Source organism: Carcharodon carcharias, chromosome 17, assembly GCF_017639515.1.
Source record: "Carcharodon carcharias isolate sCarCar2 chromosome 17, sCarCar2.pri, whole genome shotgun sequence".
Taxonomy (NCBI): Eukaryota; Metazoa; Chordata; class Chondrichthyes; order Lamniformes; family Lamnidae; genus Carcharodon; species Carcharodon carcharias.
Genome location: NC_054483.1, coordinates 9,099,134 through 9,119,337, shown reverse-complemented (window position 1 = coordinate 9,119,337; position 20,204 = coordinate 9,099,134). Strand labels below are relative to the sequence as shown.

Genomic DNA, 20,204 nt, shown 5'->3' with positions numbered 1-20,204 from the left:
TTCTTAAAGAGGGAACACATTTGTTTTCAAGCTCTGTGTTTGCAAAATGTTCTGGTGGTAAAAATAAATAGTCTCAATGGTGGGGGGCAGAATTGATTTAATTAGAATGCTCTCGCTCTTTAAGTGGGCGTGCAAATTGGATTTATTTCCGAAAATAGTATTATCTTTAAAATTCTGTTGCAGATCAGGACGCGAGGACACGGACATTGTGCGCTGAAGTGAAGCGATTTCTCGGAAGATTGCAGGTCTCCCCTTCAAGATGGCAGGCAGCAGTTTTTCCCAAAAGTGGGATGTCAGTGCCAAGTGATGTCGTTCACACTTTCAAGCCAAGGCGTCATCATACCAGCAGTCAAGGTGTGGAATCCAAGGCCTTCCGGGTGCTTGGGCTTATGCAAAGCCTGTGGGGTGCAGTTTGATTTGGTCAGGGCTGATTTGTACCTCCACGCCATTGCCCAGCCTTTGGCTCATATCCTTTGTTGCCCTGACCTAAACAGAAACCACTGACGGAAGAGCAAAACACTGGGGACGCTGAAAATCTGCAATAAAAGCGCATACTGTTGGGAGTACTCAGTCATCTGGTCTGGGAGCATCTGCGGAGAGCGAGGGAAACAGAGGGCTGATTTTTAAAACCACATCCACTTGCACAGAGCTAAAATTTGTCCGCCGGGTTAATGTTTCAGGTCAGCGACCCTCCCATCAGCACTGGGAGTACTTAGCAGAAATCTGTCAGTAACGGCCAAAGGTCAGTTCAGTTTTCTCACCGGTTGACTTTGCAGCTCACAGTTGTACAGAGCTGAGCAGAAATGGGAGCAGTCTGGAATGTCAAATTCGAACTTCATTAAAAAAAATGTATTCATTCGTGAGATGTGGGCATCACCGGCTAGGCCAGCATTTATTGCCAATCTCTAATTGCCCTTGAGAAGGTGGTGGTGACAATTGAGTGGCTTGCTCAGCCATTTCACAAGCCACATTGCTGAGGGTCTGGAGACACATATCGGCCAGGCAAGGATGGAGGGCAGGTTTCCTTCCCCAAAGGGCATTCATGAACCAGATGGGTCCTTACCGCAATTTCATGGTCATCGTTAGACTTGTAATTGAATTCAAATTTCATCATCTGCCTTGGTGGGATTCAATGCCAAGTCCTCAGAGCATTACCCTGGGTCTCTGGAATACTAGACCAGTGACAATACTGCTACACCACCAGCTCTCCCCTCCACTATGGGCTGTTACCCAGAACAATAAAACTGGAAAAACTGGGAAACATGAGTACTGGTCTGAACTGGTCTTGTATACCTTAAAACGAAACACCAGTAAAAACTGGGAACTAAGGGTACTGGTCTGAACTGGTTTTTTCCTTCTGGGTGGGTAATGTACTTTTACAAATTTAATGAATAAAGTATGATTGGGGAAAAGCCAAATTCACTTCAGGGGACAACAGGTATTAAGATGAAGCACAGCCTGAAAGTCTAACTGTTCTTTCTCTCCACAGATGCTGCTAGACCTGTTGAGTACTTCCCTCATTTTCGCTTTTATTTCAAAAAATCTATTTTTAAAAAATTATTCTTCATGGGATATGGGTGTCGCTGGCAAGGCCAGCGGATGTTGCCCATCCCTAATTGGCCTTGAACCGAGAGGCTTGCTAGGCCATTTCAGAGTCAACCACATTGATGTGGATCTGGAGTCGCATGTAGGCCAGACCAGCAGATTTCCTTCCCTAAAGGAGCAACAACAATTGATAGTAGTTTAATGGTCACCATTACTGAGACTATAGCTTTCAATCCCAGATTTTATTAATTGAATTTAAATTCAATTGTGGGATTGATGGTGGGATTTGAATCTATGTCCCCAGAGCATTAACCTGAGCCTCTGGATTACTAGTCCAGTGACATTACTGCTACTCCACCGTCTTCCCAGTTTTAACATTGATACTGAATATTCAGTTCCAAGAAGTCATATTGGACTCGCAACCTTAACCCTGTTTTTCTCTCTCTATAGAGGCTGCCAGACCTGCTGAGTCTTTCCAGCACTTTCTTTTTTATTTCAGATCACCACCATCCGCAGTATTTTGCTCTTATTACAATGTCGATCTCACTATTCCAAACTTCGGGAGAGTTAGCACCCACTGCCTTTTTTTCTGAGGGGTGGGGGGGGGTGGGGTTTGCTTTATGTGAGTTCACTGCTAGCTCCATCTTTAAGTGCAGGACTGTGAGGAGTGATATGCTTGTCAGAGGCAGGGTAGAGTCCAAAAAGAAAGATGCAACAACCACTTATGACCAATAAGTAAAATGCCCAATAAATGGATTAATCTCATGAATCGTGGTGAGGTTATGACACCTGAGTAATTTACGCTTAATGGCAGTAAACGCAAATGTCCGCATGCCGGTTGCAGCATTCTGCGATATTTAAACGGCCTCTGAGATTTGAAGAAACAGCAGATTTCCCAAAACTTGAGACTTACGTTTCGAAGGAGGGGGAGGGGGAGGAGGATGGGCCAGCGCGGCAGACCAGCTTTTGCTTTGAACGGGTAGTGGGGGTGGGGGGGGGGGGGGGGGGGGCAGTTTTTTTGGACCAAGTCGTGTTCGGACATTTGGATTATCGCAACTTTTGCATTTTAAAAAAAATTTTGCTCGACCCTATTCCGGTCTCTTCTGGGGAAGGAAAAATGTGCAGGGCGACTGGGGGGGGCGGGGGGGGTGGTGCGGGGTGGAGAAAGGCAGAGGATCGAGTGGCACTAGACTCCTTTGGAGCCCACCCCCGAAAGGGGAAAAAAAACCCCCAGTAAAACTTGGAAATGAAGGGGACCGGTTAAAAAAATAAATGGTCCAAACTGGACTCGTGCATCTTAAAATGGAACTCCAGTATGACTGGTGCCAGTCTGGCTGGTTTTTTACTGGGATTTGACCATTTTAAACTGTTTTTTCCCTTCTGGAGGGGCAATCCAGCACAGACAGGAGGGGCCGAATGACCTCCCTGCTGGGCTGCTTGTCCTCCAATAGGGATGAGGGTTTGATGAGCATTTTGCAGGCTGGGCTGGGCGTTGAGCTGCAAAGGCTGGCAGGCAGGTGGGGGTGGGGAAAAGGAGCCGGCTGATTGACACTTGGATGAGCCAATGGCAAGGCGCGCTCCGGCTGAGGTCACAGACGCGATGACATCGGGGGAGGGGCGGGGCGGGGCGGGGCTGGTCCGGCCGGCGTCCCCATGGCAACGGGGCCGAGGCCTGTTGTTGGAGGCCTGGCGGTGGATGGAATGGTCAGTGAAGAACCGGGGTTAGGAGGGGGAGGGGGAGGGGGAGGCGGGCGGATGATTTCCACCGGCCCCCCCTCACCCCCCAGGCGGCGAGGCCGATGCTGGAATTGCTCCCGGGTCCGGCCTGGCTGCATCCTCAATGGAGGCAGTTCATTATTGACAAGGCCTGGTGGGTGGAGAAGGGGGGGGGGGGGGGGCGGAATAAGGTGGGTGGGGCTGTGGGGGAGGGAAGAAGGGGGTGGGGGAGGGTTTGGGGGTGTATGGGGTGGGGGGTGTAGGGGATGTGGTGGGGAGGGGGTGGGTGGTGGTGGGGAGGGAGGGGGAGTAGGGGGTGGGGGGAAGAAGTAGGGGAAGGGGGCATGGATGGGGGGAGTAGGGGAAAGGGGCGAGGGAGGGGAGGGAAGAAGGTGGGGGTGTAGGGATTGGGGGAAGAAGGTGGGGGAGGAGGAGTAGGGGGAGGGGCCATGGGTGGGGGGATTAGGGGAAAGGGGCGGGGGAGGGGATGGGGAGGGAAGATGGTGGGGGAGTAGGGGTTGGGGAAGAAGGGGGAGTAGGGGTTGGGGAATAGGGGGAGGGGTGTGGGTGCGTGGTGTAGGGGGGAGGGGAGGTGTGGGTGGGGGGTGTAGGGGGAAGGGGTGTGGATGGGGAGTAGGGTAGGGCGGTGTAGGAGAGGTGGGGTAAGGGGTGGGGAGGGAAGGGAGTGTGGGTGTGGAGGGGGCAGGGGAGGAGTGTGGGAGGAAGTGGGTCGAGGGGTGTGGGGAGGGGAGGGATTTGTGCATGGCTGAGAGATCATAGTGCAATCCGGTGCAAATTAGCATGAGATACGTTTAAGGGGGAGCTAGGTAAATGACACATGGAGAAAGGGAATAACAAAGGAAGACCTGCCTATCTGCATCACTTCCACACCACCCAAAGTGCTTTACAGCCAATGAAGTGCAGTTGCTGTTGGCATGTGCAAAACGCCACAGCCAATTTGCACGCAGCAAGCTCCCATAATCAGATCAGATCATGAGAGGGGTAGATGTTGTTCGAGGCACTGGGGTGAACTCCCCTGTCCAGCTCACCACCACCTTCTCAAGGGCAACTAGGGATGGGCAATAACTGCTGGCCCAGCCAGCAACACCCACATCCCATGAATGAGTTTTTTAAAAAATCCCCTTTCAAAATGATGGATCTGGAGATTCTTGTGCGATAAGATGGCACCTCTGACAGTGCAGCCCTCCCTCAGCCCGCCGCTGGAGCCAGTATCAGCCTGGGTTTTTGTGCTTGAGTCTCTGGAGTGGGACTTGAACTCACAAACTTCTGAATCAGGCAAGAATGCTTTCAGAGATCAAAACGTGGAAATAAATGAATCGGTGTATGGAAAAGTATAGTCCAATAAGTGAGTCAGTATCGATTTGTTAAAGGCAAATTGTCTTTGACAAACTTGATAAAGAGTTCTTTGATCAACGAATGGAGAGTTTGATGAGGGTATATGTATCATGACTTTCAAAAGACATTTAACAGAGTACCACATAATAGAATTGAAGGCCGTGGGATTAAAGGGACAGTAACAGCATGGATATCAACATGACTCAAGGCCAGAAAGTTGAAAGGCGTGATGAAAAATTGATCTTCATACAGGAGGTATACAGTGGTATTTCTCGGGGGTTGATTACTCGAGCACTGCTTTTTAATTTATATGAACGATCAGGACCTGCGAATGCAGGGCATAATTTCAAAGCTTACAGGGTGACAGAAAATGGTGAACTGTGGTAAACAGTGAGGGTGATGTTAATATTCTTTGGAAACAGGCTGCAGAAATAGACAGGCACAGGTCAGGTGTAATTTAACACGCAGATTTGTGGAGCGGTATTTTTTTGTCAGGATGAACAAAGTGGTAAAATGTTAAAGGGGCGCAGGAACAGACAGACCGGGAGGTGAGGTGGCAGGGCAAGTTGAGGAAGCTGTTTAAAAAAGCATAAAGGACCCAGGACTTTTATTCGCAGTAGAGTGCAAAAACAAGGAAGCTATCTCAAGCCTCTCCAAATCACCTGCCTCAACTGGAGTCTTATGCTCAATTCTGGACACCACACTCCAGGAAAGATGTCGAGGCTTTGGAGAGCGATGAGAAAGAGATCTACAATAATGGTCCCTGGGATTAGGGACTTTTAAGTTAACGTGGAGAGACTGTAGAAGCTGAGATTGTTCTCCTTGGAGCAGCGAAAGTTAAGAGGAAGCTTTGAGTGAGGTGTTCAAAGTCATAAAGGCTTTTGGCAGACTGAATGCAGAGAAACTGTTTTCAGCGGAGGAAGGGTCGATTAATAAAGGACACAGATTTAAGGTGATTGGCAAAAAAGGTAGATGTAGCACAGCGAGCTACTGTGATCTGGAATGGAACAGATGGTCAGAAAAGATGGTGGAAGCAGATTCAATGGTCACATTCAAAAGAGAATTGGATAAATGGGCTATGGGATAGCTTTTCAAGAGCCAGCACAAGGACGATGGGCCGAGTGGCCAGCTCCTATGCTATACTATTCTATGATTCCATGAAATATGTAAGGAGGTACAATCTGCAGGTTTGGCCATATTGTTTCACTTGTTCATATACTGCAGGCAGAACGACATTGGTTGTCCATTGATGTCCTGAAGCTTTCACCCGTCAGCACCCTAGTGCTCCTAACTTACCATGTGGGGTTCAAGGAGAATGGATTTTGAGTGAGAGAGCATCTTGTTCTGACTGTTTCAGGATAAATCCCAAATTGCAGTGCACGTTGTGTTTTTCTCAAAGTTATTCTCTGGATGCCACAAAGGCTAACCTCTCGTTGCCCTGAGAAGGTAATGCTGGATCTCTACTTGAACTATTGCAAGCTTTGTGATAATGGAGCTAAGTTATAAACTGATGGAACAGTCCGCACCCATATATGTCCGCATCAGCATGATGTATAACCTGGAGATAGTGCTGTTCCTGTGACATTGCTGCTTGTATCCTTCCTGGTGGTGCTACTCAAGCAGTGGCTGCAGCTTATCCCACAGGTCATACATACTCAAAGTCATGGTGTGGGAAGGAGCTTTATATTGAGTCCAATGAAGGGGTACCACTCGTAAGAACATAAGAAATAGGAGCTGGAGTAGGCCCTTCAAGCCCATTCTGCCATTCAATAAGGTCATGGCTGTTCTCCAACCTCAACTGAACCTTCCTGCGATCAAATTGTTCTGCATGGTGCCAAATCTATTGAGTGTTGTAGGTACTGGGCAGCTGGTGAGTTTTCCATCATGCACATGCCTTGAGTTTTGTCGATAATGGAGAACCTTTGAGCATTCAGCAGGTGAGTAGTTATGGCGGAATCTCTGCCTTGTACTGGGCTTGGACTAGCGATAAATATTTGGTCTAGTTCAACTATCACTTTCTCATCAGATTTGTCATGTGGTGATTGCCTTTTCAATCTTTTGACCTGGATTCTCTCCTCTTTTCAAGACGCTGACTCTCGTGGGATAGCAATCAGGAGCAGGAATCCTGTTCGAATTTTCCCTTCCTGGAACAGAACTGAGTTCCATTGGAGTGCCAAACTGATGCCCCAATTGAGACCAGGTAAACAGGCCCCTCAGCTCTGTAAGGCTTTGTACAGACTCATTGAAGAACAAGGGTTGTTCCTTGATGCAACATGTTGCCTATTTATAACATGCCTCTTAGTGTTTCCTTTACTACATATGTTGTGTTAAACCTTACACCAAAATGATACATTTTTGAATTTCTTTTTATATATGTGGTTAGCTGGTGTTTCTAAAATGTCTGTTCATTCACAGAGCCATGGACTCGGTTGAAAATCAACTGGAGCTACTTTTGAAAGGAGGGGGTATCGAGATGCAGGAGTACGACTCACCTCTTCTGGAGGAGGTGGTGCCGGTAACTGTGCGGAAGACAGTTTGCTACATCGTCGCTGCAGTCATACTGAACGAGCAGGTAAGAGGAGAGCCTCTTGACCCACTGGCCTTCACAGCCAAAATAGGAAAATGGTCAAGACCTGTGTGCTGCACATTATCCCAGCCCTATCGACAGACAGCCCTGTATCCCAGCTGATCTGAAGAGCTGTTGTGTGCCATTTTACTGCTCTAGCTGAAAGATCTGTTGCTTAATTTCAAACTCAATGCGCATGAAATAAAGGGTACAGTTCCAAAGAGTGTGCAGGAGCAAAGAGTCCTGGGAGTATATAAAGGTGACAGGACAGGCTGAGAAAATGGTTAATTAGGCATAAGGATTCCTGGGTTTAATAAATTGAGGTGTAGAGTACAAAAGCAAGGAAATTATGGTGAACCTTTATAAAACACTGGTTTGGGCTAACTCTGTGCACCACGCTTTAAGAAGGATGCGATTGGATTCACGAGAATGGTTGAGGTATTTCAGCTGTGCAGATAGATTGGAGAAGCTGGGGCTGTTCTCCTTAGAGCAGGTTGAGAGGAGATTTGATAGAGGTGTTCAAAATCATGAGGGGTCTGGATAGAGTAGGTCAGGAGAAGCTGCTGACGGAAGGCTCGAGAACCAGAGGGCACCGATTTAAGGTGATTAGCGAAAGAACCAGAGGCGACATGAGGAAAACCTCCAGCAGTGAGGGGCTGGGATGTGCAACGCACTGCCTGAGAGTGTGGTGGAGGCAGGTTCAATCATGGCTTTCAGAAGGGAATTGGATCATTATCTGAAAAGAGGAAATTTGCAACCTGCTGAATGGCCTCTTCTGTGCTGTGAGCATCCTATGTTGTGACTGTGTCTGGCTTCTCCTTTCAAAACTTGCTGAAACCCTGCCTGTGAGACCAGTGTTCAACTCTTCGTTCCTGCCTTCAGTCAGCATCCAATTTCCCTTATGCCTCTGGGAGTATTAATTTTTTCCCCTCAAAGGTGCAGGTTGTTGTTTTGGTTTGGGTAACATCAGAACCATGGAGGTGATGAAGAACCTGCACTTTCTACTGCAGCACAGTGTAAGAGCTGGGATCTGATCGATATGAGTCAGTGAGTAGATTGGGATCTCAATGCAGACACTCCTCTTTGTGCAATCCAGTGTGACTTGGGGGAGCAGGCGACATACTTAATGTGCTTTGTTTGTCAGCCTGTGTGTGTTTGGCCAAAGCATAGTCCTGGCTTTTTATACCAAGACACTTCTGTCCCTCTGGCTGTCCCTCTTACTGTGGACAGTACTCGAGGTTCTGGGAACTGCTATAGCATGATGTATCCTTTTGAAATGAGACAGTTGTGATTGAGGCCTCATGTACCAGTAAGGAAAACAGCGGGAGCTAGTTCTGACCTCCATATTGTACACAATCCAGTAGGACGAACCAATATGTTTGTATTTTCAGAAAGTGTTTGATAAAGTGTCATGTAAAGGGAGGTGATGGCGTAGTAGCATTGTAACTGGACTAATAATCCAGAGATCCAGGGTAATGCTCTGGGGAGCCGGGTTCAAATCCCACCGTGGTAGATTGTGAAATTTGAATTCAATAACAATCTGAAATTAAAAGTCTAATGATGACCATGAAACCATTGTCAATTGTTGTAAAAACCCATCTGGTTCACCAATGTCCTTTAGGGAAGGAAATCTGCCACCCTTACCTGGTCTGGCCGACGTGTGACTCCAGACCCACAACAATGTAGTTGACTCTGAAATGGCCCAGCAAGCCACTCTGTTGTATTAAACCACTACAAAGTCACAAAAAAGGAATGAAATCGGACGGACCACCCAGCATCGACCTAAGCACCGGAAATGATAACGGCAATCTCAGCCTTGTAGACCCTGCAAAGTCCTCCTGATTAACATCTGGGGGCTAGTGCCAAAATTGGGAGAGCTGTCTCACAGACTAGTTGAGCAACAGCCTGACATAGTCATCCTCACAGACATCTTACAGACAATGTCCCAGACACCGACATCCATGAGGCACTGTGGGCCAACAGCAGCAGCAGAATTGTACTCGAACACAATCTATAACCTCATGGCCCGGCATCTCACCCACTCTACCATTATCATCAAGCCAGGGGGTCAACCCTGGTTCAATGAAGAGCGCAAAAGGGCATGCCCAGAGCAGCACCAGGCACACCTAAAAATGAGGTGTCAACCTAGTGAAGCTATAAAACAGGACTACTTGCATGCCAAACAGCATAAGCAGCAAGTGATAGACAGAGCTCAGCGATCCCACAACCAACGGATCAGATCTAAGCTCTGCAGTCCTGCCACACCCAGTCGTGAATGGTGGTGGACAACTAAACAACTCACAAATATCCCTATCCTCAATGATGGGGGATCCTAGCACATCAGTGCAAAAGATAAGGCAGAAGCATTTGCTACAATCTTCAGCCAGAAGTGCTGAGTGGATGATACATCACGGCCTCCTGCGGAGGTCCCCAGCATCACAGATGCCAGTCTTCAGCCAATTCAATTCACTCCACATGATATCAAGAAACAAGTGAAGACACTGGATACTGGAAAGGCTATAGGCTATGACAATATTCCAGCAATAGCACTGAAGATTTGTGCTCCAGAGCTTGCCGCGCCCCAAGCCAAGCTGTTCCAGTACAACACTGGCATCTACTAGACTATGTGGAAAATGGCCTAAGTGTGTCCTGTACACAAAAAGCAGGACAAATCCAATCCAGCCAATTATTGCCCCATCAGTCTACTCTCGATCATCAGTAAAGTAATGGAAGGGGTCGTCAACAGTGTTATCAAGCTTGCTTAGCAATAACCTGCTCACTGACGCCCAGTTTGGTTCCGCCAGGGCCACTCAGCTCCTGACCTCATTACAGCCTTGGTTCAAACATGGACAAAAGAGCTGAACTCCCAAGGTGAGATGGGAGTGACTGCCCTTGACATCAAGGCAGCATTTGCTCAAGTGTGGCATCAAGGAGCCCTAGCAAAATTGGAGTCAATGAGAATTAGGGGGAAACTCTCCGCTGCTTGAAGACATATCTAGCACAAAGGAAGATGGTTGTGCTTGTTGGAAATCAGTCATCTCAGCTCCAGGACATCACTGCAGGAGTTCCTCAGGGTAGGGTCCTAGGCTCAACCATCTTCAGCTGCTTCATCAATGACTTTCCTTCTATCATAAGGTCTGAAGTTCACTGATGATTGCACAATGTTCAGCACTATTCGCACCTCCTCAGATACTGAAGCAATCCATGCCAAAATGCAGCAAGACCTGGACAATATCCAGGCTTGGGCTGACAAGTGGTAAGTAAAATTCGTGCCACACAAGTGTCAGGCAATGACGATCTCTAACAAGTGAGAATTCAACCATCGCCCCCTTGATGTTCAATGGCATTACCATCACTGAATCCCCCACTATCAACATCCTGGGGGTTACCATTGACCAGAAACTGAACTGGACTAGCCATATAAACACTGTGGCTAGAAGAGCGGGTCAGAGGCTGGGACTCCTGTGACAAGTAACTCACCCCCTGACTCCCCAAACCTGTCCACCATCTACAAGGCACAAGTCAGGAGTGTAATGGGATACTCCCCACTTGCCTGGATGAGTGCAGCTGCAACAACACCATCCAGGACAAAGCAGCCGCTTGATTGGCATCCCATCCACAAACGTTCACTCCCTCCACCACCAACGCACAGTAGCAGCAGTGTGTACCATCTACAAGATGCACTGCAGGAATTCACCAAGGCTCCTTAGACAGCACCTTCCAAACCCAGGACCACAAGCATCTAGCAGGACAAGGGCAGCAGATACATGCGAACACCACCACCTGGAAGTTCCCCTCGAAGTCACTCACCATCCTGACTTGGAAATATATCGCTGTTCCTTCACTGTCGCTGGGTCAAAATCCTGGAACAGCACTGTGGGTGTACCTACACCACATGGACTGCAGCGGTTCAAGTAGGGATGGGCAATAAATGCTGCCCCAGCCAGCGAAATCCACATCCCATGAATGAATAAAATAAAATGTCAGTCATATAAGATTGGGGCTCACGGGATTGGGGATAATATATTAGCATGGATTGGCGATTGGTTAAAGGACCGAAAACAGAGAACAGGAATAAATGGATCATTTTCCACTAGCATCCATAACCTTAAGACTGTACATGTATGTTCCATCCACAAAAACCTCGGTAAGGAGTTGTCATTTGGAAGTCCTGGACGGAATATGTTCGAATAGTGAAGTATTCAGAGTCTGTGTTTGACACACAAACATGCATGAGGGGAAGAGCATGCAGCAAGCTGCATTTTTTACAGTTTTTGGGGAAACAAGATGAAGACATAAGAGCATTGCTAACAATATTATGATGGGCTCAATAAAGAGAGAGAGCAGAGTGATTGCAACAGCGATAGAAAGGCATCACCAAACTGTAATGTGCCCATCACTGTGGACCAGATATGAGAAGACTCTCCATAGAAAAAGAGAGTGTTGCAGAAAGGTTTGGACAGTCTTGGGGGTATATCGAGAGTTGAGAGCTGCCTTTATAACTGACACGCTAAATTGAGTTTTCACTGAACCAAACTCCACGAGTCAGCTTATGTTGTCACCCCCCGCATCCACCATCTCACCACAATAAGGGAGTCGGGCTAAACATCATAAACGCTAGGCAATGCTTGGCAGAAGTGAGTCGCATGAGATGTCGCGATGCAAGAGCGGCCATTATGAGTCAGGTATGCTGACTTGTGTCAGAGGGCCAAGCCTGTCAGAACTTTATTCTAAGGAAAAAAAGACAAGCCGGGAGTGAAAAATGACTGCATGAGGCTGAAACATCATTAGTGAATAGTACTTAAAACTGCAAGCAAGTTGATGTTAGCAGTTTGGCAGCTCTTAACACTTGTGCTGCTGTAATAATTAGGAGGGATAAAATACGTAGAGAGGGGAGTGCTGGATGCCGTTAGTGCTCCTTATGCCTTGCTCTGATGAATAGATCTGTTTCTTAGTTGATTTGCCTTAACCAGCTTTGGTTTGTCTATACAGCACAAGAGAAATGGTGAAAATAGAGCATCTGAGAAGAGGAAAGATAAGCTGTCACATGAGCAGAGGAGTTGTCAGAAATATTGAGGGCTTCCGAGGAGCTTGGCTTACTGGCGTGGTGATGCTTTTGTGTTTCTCGATGCCAAATTTCTCTCCACGGTAATGCCATGGACAATTCTGTAATATATGCAACTGGACAGTGATTGTCAGTGGCATGTTGGGCATGACGGGTGTCGGAGTTGAATCTAATTTGGAAGACAGGCTCACAAAATCATATGGAAAAGTAGGTTTCATCAACGAGACTTGCAACCTCATTGTCCTGTTTTCTTTCCTGGCGTTCGATACCCTGGCAGCTGATGTTCATGTCGACAACTGCTGTGTGTACATGTAGCTTCCAGTATTGATGACTGTGTTGGAACCTGGCAGAGAGTCAAAGGTGTGGAATTGTTGGTGAATTCCTGGATACTCCTGAATTACCTCTGCCCTGCGAAGGTGGTGTGTGGGCTTTAGAAAAGTCCAGCTTGCTGCTGATGAAGGCAGTGCCGGTGAAGGCAGTGCCGGTGAAGGCAGCATTGACGAAGGCAGCGTTGGTGAAGGCAGCGTTGACGAAGGCAGCGTTGACGAAGGCAGCGTTGACGAAGGCAGTGTTGGTGAAGGCAGCGTTGACGAAGGCAGCGTTGACGAAGGCAGTGCCGGTGAAGGCAGCGTTGGCGAAGGCAGCGTCGACGAAGGCTGCGCCGACGAAGGCAGCGTTGGTGAAAGCAGCGCCGGTGAAGGCAGCGTCGATGAAGGCAGCGCCGACGAAGGCAGCGTTGGTGAAGGCAGTGCCGGTGAAGGCAGTGCCGGTGAAGGTAGCGTTGATGAAGGTAGCGTTGACGAAGGCAGCGCCGATGAAGGCAGCGTTGGTGAAGGCAGCGCCGGTGAAGGCAGCGTTGATGAAGGCAGCGCCGACGAAGGCAGCATTAGTGAAGGCAGCGTTGGTGAAGGCAGCATCGGTGAAGGCAGCGTTGACAAACGCAGTGCCGGTGAAGGCAGCATTGACAAACGCAGTGCCGGTGAAGGCAGCATTGACAAAGGCAGTGTTGGTGCAGGCAGCGTCAGTGAAGGCAGCATTGACAAATGCAGAGCCGGTGAAGGCAGTGTTGGTGAAGGCAGCGCCGGTGAAGGCAGCGTTGACGAAGGCAGTGCCGGTGAAGACAGCGCCAGTGAAGGCAGCGCCAGTGAAGGCAGCGTTGACGAAGGCAGTGCCGGTGAAGGCAGCGTTGACGAAGGCAGCATCGACGAAGGCAGCGACGACGAAGGCAGTGCCGGTGAAGGCAGTGTTGGTGAAGGCAGCGTTGACGAAGGCAGCGCCGGTGATGGCAGCGTTGGTGAGGACAGCGCCGGTGAAGGCAGCGTTGACGAAGGCAGTGCCGGTGAAGGCAGCGTTGACGAAGGCAGTGCCGGTGAAGGCAGCATTGACGAAGGCAGTGCCGGTGAAGGCAGCGTTGACGAAGGCAGCGTTGACGAAGGCAGCGTTGGTGAAGGCAGCGTTGGTGAAGGCAGCGTTGACAAACGCAGCGCCGGTGAAGGCAGCATTGACAAAGGCAGTGTTGGTACAGGCAGCGTCGATGAAGGCAGCGTTGACAAACGCAGTGCCGGTGAAGGCAGCGTTGACGAAGGCAGTGTTGGTGAAGGCAGCGTTGGTGAAGGCAGCGTTGGTGAAGGCAGCGTTGGTGAAGGCAGCGCTGGTGAAGGCAGCGCTGGTGAAGGCAGCGTTGGCGAAGGCAGCGTTGGCGCAGGCAGCATTGGCGCAGGCAGCGTCGGCGAAGGCATCGTCGGCGAAGGCAGCGCCGGCGAAGCCAGCGTCGGTGCAGGCAGCGTCGGCGAAGGCAGCGCCGGTGAAGGCAATGTTGGTGCAGGCAGCGTTGGTGAAGGCAGCGCCGGTGCAGGCAGCGTTGGTGCAGGCAGTGCCAGTGAAGGCAGTTTTGCAGTTGTTAGGTTGAGGGTCGCATTGAATGCTGCTTTCCCCCCCCCTCCCCCCCCGGCCCTTTTTCCCCCTTTGTAGAGACAACATTTTCCGGCTGTGTGACCGATCGTTCTTGTTTACATGTGCAGAAAGAAGTGGTGATGATGCAGGAGGCAAAGCAGGAATGTTATGGCAAGTGGTACCTGCCAGCGGGGAGGATGGAACAAAATGAAACGATCGTCCAGGCCGTGAAGAGAGAGGTTCAAGAAGAAACCGGTTTGGAGTGCGAGCCGTACACCCTGCTGAGTGTCGAAGAGAGAGGGCCTCGATGGATCCGCTTCGTTTTCCTGGCCAGAGTTACAGGTTTGCATTTCTCCTTCTGGGGAGGGGTGGGGGGATGGTGTGGGGGGGACAAAAGTGGTGGAGGGGGGGTGCTGCTCGGCACTCGCTGGAATATGTTGTGGGGGGGACGCAAGATAGTGCGTGTTCTTCTGAGTGAGGTGCCTTTTGGAATGCACAAACTGAGTGTGGTAATACTGACATAGAAAATTGGTGCAGGTAGAATGTGTTCTGCGTACTCTCGTACACCAAATAGCAGAGGCTTAATGTCAATTGGAAACGCTTTAACAATAGCTCAAAATTAGGGTCCTGGGAATGTGATCTTGGAGCAGCAAATGGATTTGTTTTATTTCGGTGAATAGAAAATCAATGAGACAAGCATACGAACTAGAAGCAGGAGTAGGTCGTTCAGCCCCTTGACCCTGCTCCGCCATTCAATAAGATCATGGCTGATCTGTTTGTGTTTCAGATTTCACATTCCCATCTGACGAGGAATTCCCAGAACTTCAGTTGCGTTGATAATTTTGTAATTGACTCATGTTCGCAGTTGTACGCACTGTCTTTTTTCCACACACTCAATTTTTGTCTGTGTAAATAGCGTTCTGTTAATATTGACCTTACTTTGGTTCTGTCATGGTAATGCTTTGCAGAGATAATTCTTGTCTTCACTTAGCGACTTTAAACTTATTTCTACAGTTTTCATCGGCGTTGTTAATCATAGATTGGTTTGAGTGGGACTCCGAGTGACTTAAAGTGGCTTCGATAAGAAAAGTGTGAATTTGACACATAGGTAAAGTGGGATTGTATTTTAGTGTTCCCTGTTGACATTATCTGATGTTGTTCAATTTGCAGGAGGAAATTTGAAGAGCACCTCAGAGAGCGATGCAGAATCCCTGCAGGCAAAATGGTGGGACAGAGTGTCACCGCTTCCGCTCAGAGCCAGGGACATCTTAAATCTCATTTCGTTTGCTGTGAAGCACAAAGAGAAGGCTTCCCATCCAGTGATTGTACCTGTGGAGCTGCCCTGTTCTATTGTTTGCCACAGAGTAGTGGCTGCCTTCCTCAACACAAACAACGACCTCTGGCTGTTGACCAACCATAAGCACTTTCCTCATTTCCCTGTGACAGCTTGTGGCTCATCCTCAGCTGACCTGTCCTGCAGCGTAGAAGCAGCCATCTACAGACTCATCAAAGAGTGCTCGATGGGCTGCCAGCTCAAGGTGAAAACTCATGGCATTTTGGGGTTGCAGCACAGCGGATCAGTCCCTGGGAAGGCTGATGGTGTTTGTTTCAATGTCTTAGTCACTCTTGCCCAGACGGAATCTAAATACTGCCAGATCCCTCCGGATGTCAACAACATGAAGTACGGTTGGCACAAAGTAGATAACGACGATTTAAAAGTTCAGTTGTTAGAGAGGTTGTCATTTTCTTCTGTCGTGCCATTTTTGAATTAAAGTGTCATGGGAAATGAAGGCATAAAGAGGGGTTTAATTGTGTTGGTTAGGTGTTAGTCCATGAAATGATCACCCGAACACTCTCGCCCTGTGGTAGACCAGAAATAATGTTACTGCATTGTCATTCTTCTCTTGACCAGAAGAAAAAAATGAAAATACACAGAATGGTGCCTCTGTTGGTTGGAAGAACATCACCTCGGCAATTCCTTGCCTTTTGCTTGGCGGTGATGTTGAACAAATGGAGAAGGCACACGTTTCCTACCAGGCATGAATGAATGTATGACAGGCCCATGAGCAAGTGAATGAAAGGGTATAGATAACGGAGTGCGGAATTGAGAATGCATGCGGGAGCAAGTGAATGCATGTGTGAGAGAATGTGTGTGAACGAATGCGAGTGAGTGAACGAATGAGGGTGAGTATGCATGAATGAGTGAGGGAATGCATGTGGGTGAATAAGAGTGAATGAATGAGGGTGAGTGCGTGAATGAGTGAGTGAATGCATGTGGGTGAATAAAAGAGTGAACGAATGAGAGTGAGCATATACATGTGAGTGTAATTGAATGAGTGACTGAATGAATGCGACTGACCGTACACATGAAAGAGTGAATGCCTGTGTGAGTGAGTGAACGAATGTAAATGAGTGTATACATGTGTGAGTGTGAATGAATGCGAGTGAGCATATACATGTGAGTGTGAAGAGTGAGTGAGCGAACAAATCCGAGTGAGCGTATACATGTGAGTGTGATGAGTGAGTGAGTGAACAAATGCGAGTGAGCGTATACACGTGAGTGTGATGAGTGAGTGAATGAACAAATGTGAGTGAGCGTATACATGTGATGAGTGAGTGTGAACGAATGCGAGTGAGCGTATACATGTGTGAGTGTGAATGAGCGAGTGAGCGTATACGTGTGAGAGTGTGAATGAGCGAGTGAGCGTATACATGTGTGAGTGTGAATGAGCGAGTGAGTGGACAAGTGCGAGTGAGCGTATACGTGTGAGTATGAAGAGCGAGTGAGTGAATGAACAAATATGAGTGAGTGTATACACGTGTGAGTGTGATGAGTGAGTGAATGAACGATTGCGAGTGAGCATATACACGTGTGAGTGTGATGAGTGAGTGAATGAATGTGTGAGCGTATACATGTGTGAGAAATGAGCGAGTGAGTGAACGCATGCGAGTGAGCGTATACGTGTGATGAGCGAGTGAGTGAACGAATGCGAGTGAGCGTATACATGTGTGATGAGTGAGTGAAGGAACAAATGTGAGTGAGCGTATACGTGTGAGTGAGTGAACGAATGCGAGTGAGTGTATACATGTGTGATGAGTGAGTGACTGAACGAGTGCGAGTGAGCGTATACATGTGTGAGTGTGAATGAGCGAGTGAGTGAACGAGTGCGAGTGAGCGTATACGTGTGAGTATGAAGAGGGAGTGAGTGAACAAATGCGAGTAAGCGTATACATGTGAGTATGATGAGTGAGTGAACGAATGCGAGTGAGCGTATACACGTGTGTGTGATGAATGAGTGAATGAATGCAAGTGAGCGTATACATGCGTGATGAGTGAACAAATGCGAGGGAGCGTATACACGTGTGTGTGATGAGTGAGTGAATGAATGCGAGTGAGCATATACATGTGTGATTAGTGAGTGAATGAACAAATGCGAGTGAGTGTATACATGTGAGTGTGATGAGTGAGGGAACGAATGCAAGTGAGCATATACATGTGTGATGAGTGAGTGAAGGAACAAATGTGAGTGAGCGTATACGTGTGAGTGATGACAGTGAGTGAATGAATGCGAGTGAGTGTATACATGTGTGATGAGTGACTGAACGAGTGCGAGTGAGCGTATACATGTGTGAATGAGCGAGTGAGTGAACGAGTGCGAGTGAGCGTATACGTGTGAGTATGAAGAGGGAGTGAGTGAACAAATGCGAGTGAACGTATACATGTGAGTATGATGAGTGAGTGAACAAATGCGAGTAAGCGTATACATGTGAGTATGATGAGTGAGAGTGAACAAACGCGTGTGAGTGTGATGAGTGAGTGTGAACGAATGCGAGTGAGCGTATACACGTGTGAGTGTGATGAGTGAGTGAACAAATGCGAGTGAGCGTATACATGTGTGAGTGAGTGAGCATATACATGTGAATGAACTTGTGTGTGTGAACATATACATGAGTGAACATATACATGTGTGAGTGAACGAATGCGAGTGAGCGTATACATGTGTGTGAGTGAGCATATACGTGAGTGAACATATACATGTGAGTGAGTGAACATATACAAGTGAGTGAATGAATGCGAGTGAGCGTATACATGTGAGTGAACATACACATGTGAGTGAGTGAACGAATGCGAGTGAGCGTATACATGTGTGAGAGATGAGTGAGTGAACAAATGTGTGTGTATACATGTGAGTGTGATGAGAGTGAATGCCTGTGCGAGTGAGCGTATACATGTGTGAGTGAATGAATGCGAGTGATGAGAGTGAATGCCTGTGCGAGTGAGCGTATACGTGTGAGTGAGAGTGAACGAATGCGAGTGATGAGTGAGTGAATGCCTGTGTGAGTGAGCATATATATGTGAGAGTGTGATGAGTGAGTGAGTGCCTACATGTGACTCCAGATCGACAGTAAAGTGGTTGACACTTCACTGCCCTCAGAAAGGTCTTAGCAAGCCACTCAGTTCAAGGGTAATTAGGGATGGGCAACATTCCAGTGATACCCTCAGCCCATGAAAGAATTTAAAAAATCTTTACAATGAAGTGCTTTTGCTGCAGTCACTGTTGTTACCCCCCTAGTCGACTATCCCAGTGCTCTCCTGGCCAAGCTGTAACCTTCCACTCCCCATAAACATGAGCGCATCTAAGGCACTGCTATCTGCATCCTAACCCATACCTGGTTATGTTCATCCATCATGCCCTGTGCTTGCTGACCTGCAATGCCTCAATGTTAAAATTCCCAATCCAGTGTTCAAGTCCCTCTCTCCCTTCCATCTCCACAACCCTCCAGGAACTCTGCATTCCTTTAATTCTGGCCTCTTGAGTATCCCTGGTTTTAATCACTCCACCGATGGTGGCTGTGCCTCCAATTGCCAAGACCCGAAGCTTTAAGATTCCCTCCCGAAACCAGATGCTCCTAAAATGCTTGAGCAAACTATCCTAGAATCTGCTTATTTGGTTGGTGTCAGGTTTTACTTCTGTGAAGCGCTGCGGGCTGTTTTACTATCTTAAAGTTGCTGTATTTACTTAAGTTGCCATTGGTGGCGTTTTGAAACCAGGGGCAAATGGCAAGATGGAATTTCTAAACAGTGGTATACAGTACAAAAGCAAGGAACTTGCGCTAAACCTTTATAAAACACTGGTTCAGCCCCAGCTGGAGTATTGTGTCCAATTCTGGGCACCGCACCTTAGGATGGATGTGAAGGCTTTGGAGTGGGTGCAGAGAAGATTTACTAGAATGCTAATAGGAATGAAAGACTTCAGTTAGTTGGAAATACTAGAAAAACTGGGATTGTTCTCTCTGAAGCAGAGAAAGATTGTTCATGGACATCCATCCCATAAGGCCCAGCAGGGTGCTGCACTGCAGTGTCAGTCAGGACAACTTGGAACATCTTATCTTATGAGGAAAGGTTGGACAGGTTGGGCCTGTATCCATTGGAGTTTAGAAGAATGAGAGGTGATCTTATTGAAACATAGAAGACCCTGAGAGAATCCTGAAAGCATGTTCCCCCTTTGCGGGAGAGACTAGAACTAGGGGCCACAGTTTTAAAAACAAGGGGTCTCGTACTTAAGATGAAGATGAGGAGAAAATTCTTTCTCTCAGACGGCCATGAGTCTGTGGAACTCGCTTCCCTAGAGAGTGGTAGAAGCTGGGTCATTGAATATTTTTAAGTCTGAGGTAGACAGATTCTTGACTAACAAGGGAGTCACCTGATATGGGGGGGGGTGGTGGTGCAGGGGTTGGAGGGAGTAGTTGGGAATGTGGAGTTGAAGCCACACAATCAGATCAGCCATGATCTCATTGAATGGCAGAGCAGGTTCGAGGGGCTGAATGGCCTACTCCTGCTCCTAATTTATATGTTCATATATATGTATGTATGTATATATGTTCATCCTGAAAGAGGTTGAGAAGAGATCTTAACCAATGAACATGGCCAATCAAAATGGCTTGCTGAAGGGGAGCAGATCTGACATCACTCTCTTTGGTACTGACGGAAACCCCTCTATTAAAAAACAGGTAGATATACATTTTCTTTAAAACTCCCCCAGGGGAACTCTTCCAGTTTGT

At 47.9% G+C, this 20,204-nt stretch overlaps 1 protein-coding gene across 4 annotated transcripts; it reads left to right on the top strand.

Moving 5' to 3' along the window:
• The first annotated feature begins 334 nt into the window (after nt 1-334).
• nudt18 (nudix (nucleoside diphosphate linked moiety X)-type motif 18) lies at nt 335-15,935 on the top strand. Of its 4 annotated transcripts, none has more exons than XM_041209162.1 (5): nt 335-354; nt 6,704-6,817; nt 7,033-7,189; nt 14,270-14,483; nt 15,312-15,935. In XM_041209162.1, the coding sequence occupies exons 3-5, from the start codon at nt 7,037-7,039 to the stop codon at nt 15,911-15,913; spliced, it is 969 nt and encodes a 322-aa protein (XP_041065096.1). In that variant the 5' UTR covers nt 335-354; nt 6,704-6,817; nt 7,033-7,036; the 3' UTR covers nt 15,914-15,935. The 4 variants fall into 4 exon arrangements, with proteins under 4 accessions (XP_041065096.1, XP_041065093.1, XP_041065094.1 ...); XM_041209159.1 differs by lacking the exon at nt 335-354 and adding an exon at nt 3,168-3,249; XM_041209160.1 differs by lacking the exon at nt 335-354 and adding an exon at nt 4,067-4,872.
• Nucleotides 15,936-20,204: the final 4,269 nt, after the last annotated feature.